This window comes from Triticum urartu, chromosome 3A (assembly GCF_056163025.1).
Source record: "Triticum urartu cultivar PI428250 chromosome 3A, HENAU_Tu73, whole genome shotgun sequence".
Classification (NCBI taxonomy): Eukaryota; Viridiplantae; Streptophyta; class Magnoliopsida; order Poales; family Poaceae; genus Triticum; species Triticum urartu.
Window position 1 is genome coordinate 89,161,898 of NC_141875.1, and position 2,393 is coordinate 89,164,290.

Here is a 2,393-nt window from a genome sequence, read left to right on the forward strand (position 1 = left end):
GGAATATCTTCCTTTTTAATCTTGAGCTGATGATATCCTGTCCGTAAATCAATGTTGGAGAATACCTTGGCCCCACTGAGCTGATCAAACAAGTCATCAATCCTTGGCAACAGATATTTGTTTTTGATGGTGACATCATTTAGCTGACAGTAATCCACACACATGCGGAGGCTGCCATCCTTCTTGTACACGAAGATAGTAGGTGATCCCCATGGTGAAGAGCTGGGACGGATATATCCTTTCTGGAGCGTTTCATCAAGCTGTTTCTTTAGTTCCACTAATTCTGATGAGGGCATCCGGTAATACTTCTTGTATAATGGTGCAGTTCCGGGCACAAGATCTATTGCGAACTCAAGCTCTCGATCTGGTGGCACGCCTGGCAGCTCTTCTGGGAATACATCAGGAAATTCACTGACCACATGAATTAATTCCAATTCAGCCACGGTGGTGAAGACCATTTGTTTCTTGGGTATGCTTCTACGAGCATATAATTTGGTAGTCTGCCGCTTCTGACTGGTCAAAGTGACTTCTCGGATCGCGCAATTTATGCATACTTGATATTGAGTCAGCCAATTCATACCCAAGATAACATCCAGCTTAGCAGACTCAATGATTATTAAAGAAGTTGAAAAGCAGACTCCGTTGATATTGATTTCCAGATTATGGCAGACCAGATTGCTCTTGATTAAGGATCCCGGGGTTTGTACCAGCATATTCTTGCCCAAAAGCGAACAAGGAAATTTGTTTTGGGCAACAAAACTCTAGGAGATAAAAGAGTGGGAAGCCCTAGAGTCAAATAAAATTACTGCAGGTATGCTATTAATAGGAAACATACTAATGACAACTTCAGGGTTTTCTTGGGCTTCATCTGTGGAGAGGTGATGAACGTGCCAAGTGATGTTTTGCTGGTTCGGGCAGGATTCCATAAAGTTGACTTGTGGCCTGAATAGAGCATTTGCCTTGCTGTTCTTGGGACACTGTCTGGCATAATGTCTAGTTTTCCCACAACTGAAGCAAGATTTGTTACGCTGTCTCTCCTGGTGCACTGGGTTGGTCACGACATTCTTGACTTGAGTGGTGGTCTTGTTAACATTCTGTTGCCAATTGGGCTTGTATTCCACCTAAGTCCGCTGCCAAGTAAAAGCCTTTTTCACGGGTTGCCCATCCTTCTTTGGCTCAAACTTGCACTTGTGGTCATTGCTAGCAGGCTTATTATCTGAGACAAGCCTATGCTCTCTTTCAGCAATGAAAGCCTTGTTCTGTAGAGTTTGGAAATCTGGAAAATCAAACATACTGAGAGTACACCGGAGTTGCGGGTTTAATCCACCAGGAAATCTATCAATCTTTCTTTCTTCAGTGGCCACATCATGAAGGGAGTAACATGACAGATGATTGAATTTTTGCAAATATTCACCCATAAACTGATTCCCTTGGTGGAGCGTGAGAAATTCTTGTTGCTTAGTCTTCGTAAATCCAGTAGGGATATGATACTTCCGGAACTGATCCTTGAATTTTGACCAGGTGATTTCTTCATCAGCAGGCCACATGGCTTTTATATTTTCCCACCATACGGCAGCAGCGCGTTCAAGATAATGAGTTGCAAATGGGACTTTATCACCTTCCTCAGTACGAGCAATCTCAAGTTTCCCCTCAATAGTTCGCAGCCAATCATCTGCTTCCAGGGTGTCAATAACCTGACTGAAACTAGGAGGCTTGGTCCTTTGAAAATCTGACAGCTTGGAGTGATGACCATTCTGATTCCCATTCTGCCCAACCATAGCTTGCACACTTCTTAAAATTTCAATCAGATCATTACTTCGTCTTTCCTTAAACATTCACAGAATTTTCTCGGTGGAGGGAGGATTTGGCGGTGGAGGCAGTGGTGGAACGTATGGCTCGGGGAGTGTCCTGCCTGTCGTGCGGAACGAGGAACAGGAGTACCCTCGCGAACGTTGCTTCTGCTGCCTCCCCGCGGCATCCTATATTGGTTTTTCCCAAGACAACGCAACCGAGATGAGAAGCATTCCAAATAAATTGGGGAAAAGCCAGCAACAAAAGCCCAAGAAAAATCGAAATGAAAAAGAAAAGCAAATAAAATAGAGTCACAACATAATTATACATAGACGCATACATGAAAGATACATAACATGTCAGGTTCAACTACTCGCATACATGAAATGAAACCTCATGACTCGTACGACCACACTCGTACACCATCCTGACCACTGCGAATACTCAGAAGCTCCATGGCTCTGCTGGTGCTGCGGGGTCCTCTCCTGAAGCGGACTCGGATCCTGAACGGACGAGGTTAACTGAGACCTCCGGGTTAAAGGTAACACGGCGACGCTGCCTCGAGGGCTCTCCCTTAGGGGCAGGGATAGGGTGAAGCATCG

The 2,393-nt window shown here is 44.8% G+C and overlaps 1 protein-coding gene across 1 annotated transcript; it reads right to left on the minus strand.

Moving 5' to 3' along the window:
* Positions 1–1,121: 1,121 nt before the first annotated feature.
* LOC147978709 (uncharacterized) lies at positions 1,122–1,778 on the minus strand. Its single transcript, XM_087514857.1, has one exon. The coding sequence runs from the start codon at positions 1,776–1,778 to the stop codon at positions 1,122–1,124; it is 657 nt and encodes a 218-aa protein (XP_087370983.1).
* Positions 1,779–2,393: the final 615 nt, after the last annotated feature.

What these genes read in the sequence shown, in the direction of transcription:
- LOC147978709 (XM_087514857.1), bottom strand. Translation starts at nt 1,778, where the DNA reads ATGGTTGGGCAGAATGGGAATCAGAATGGTCATCACTCCAAGCTGTCA.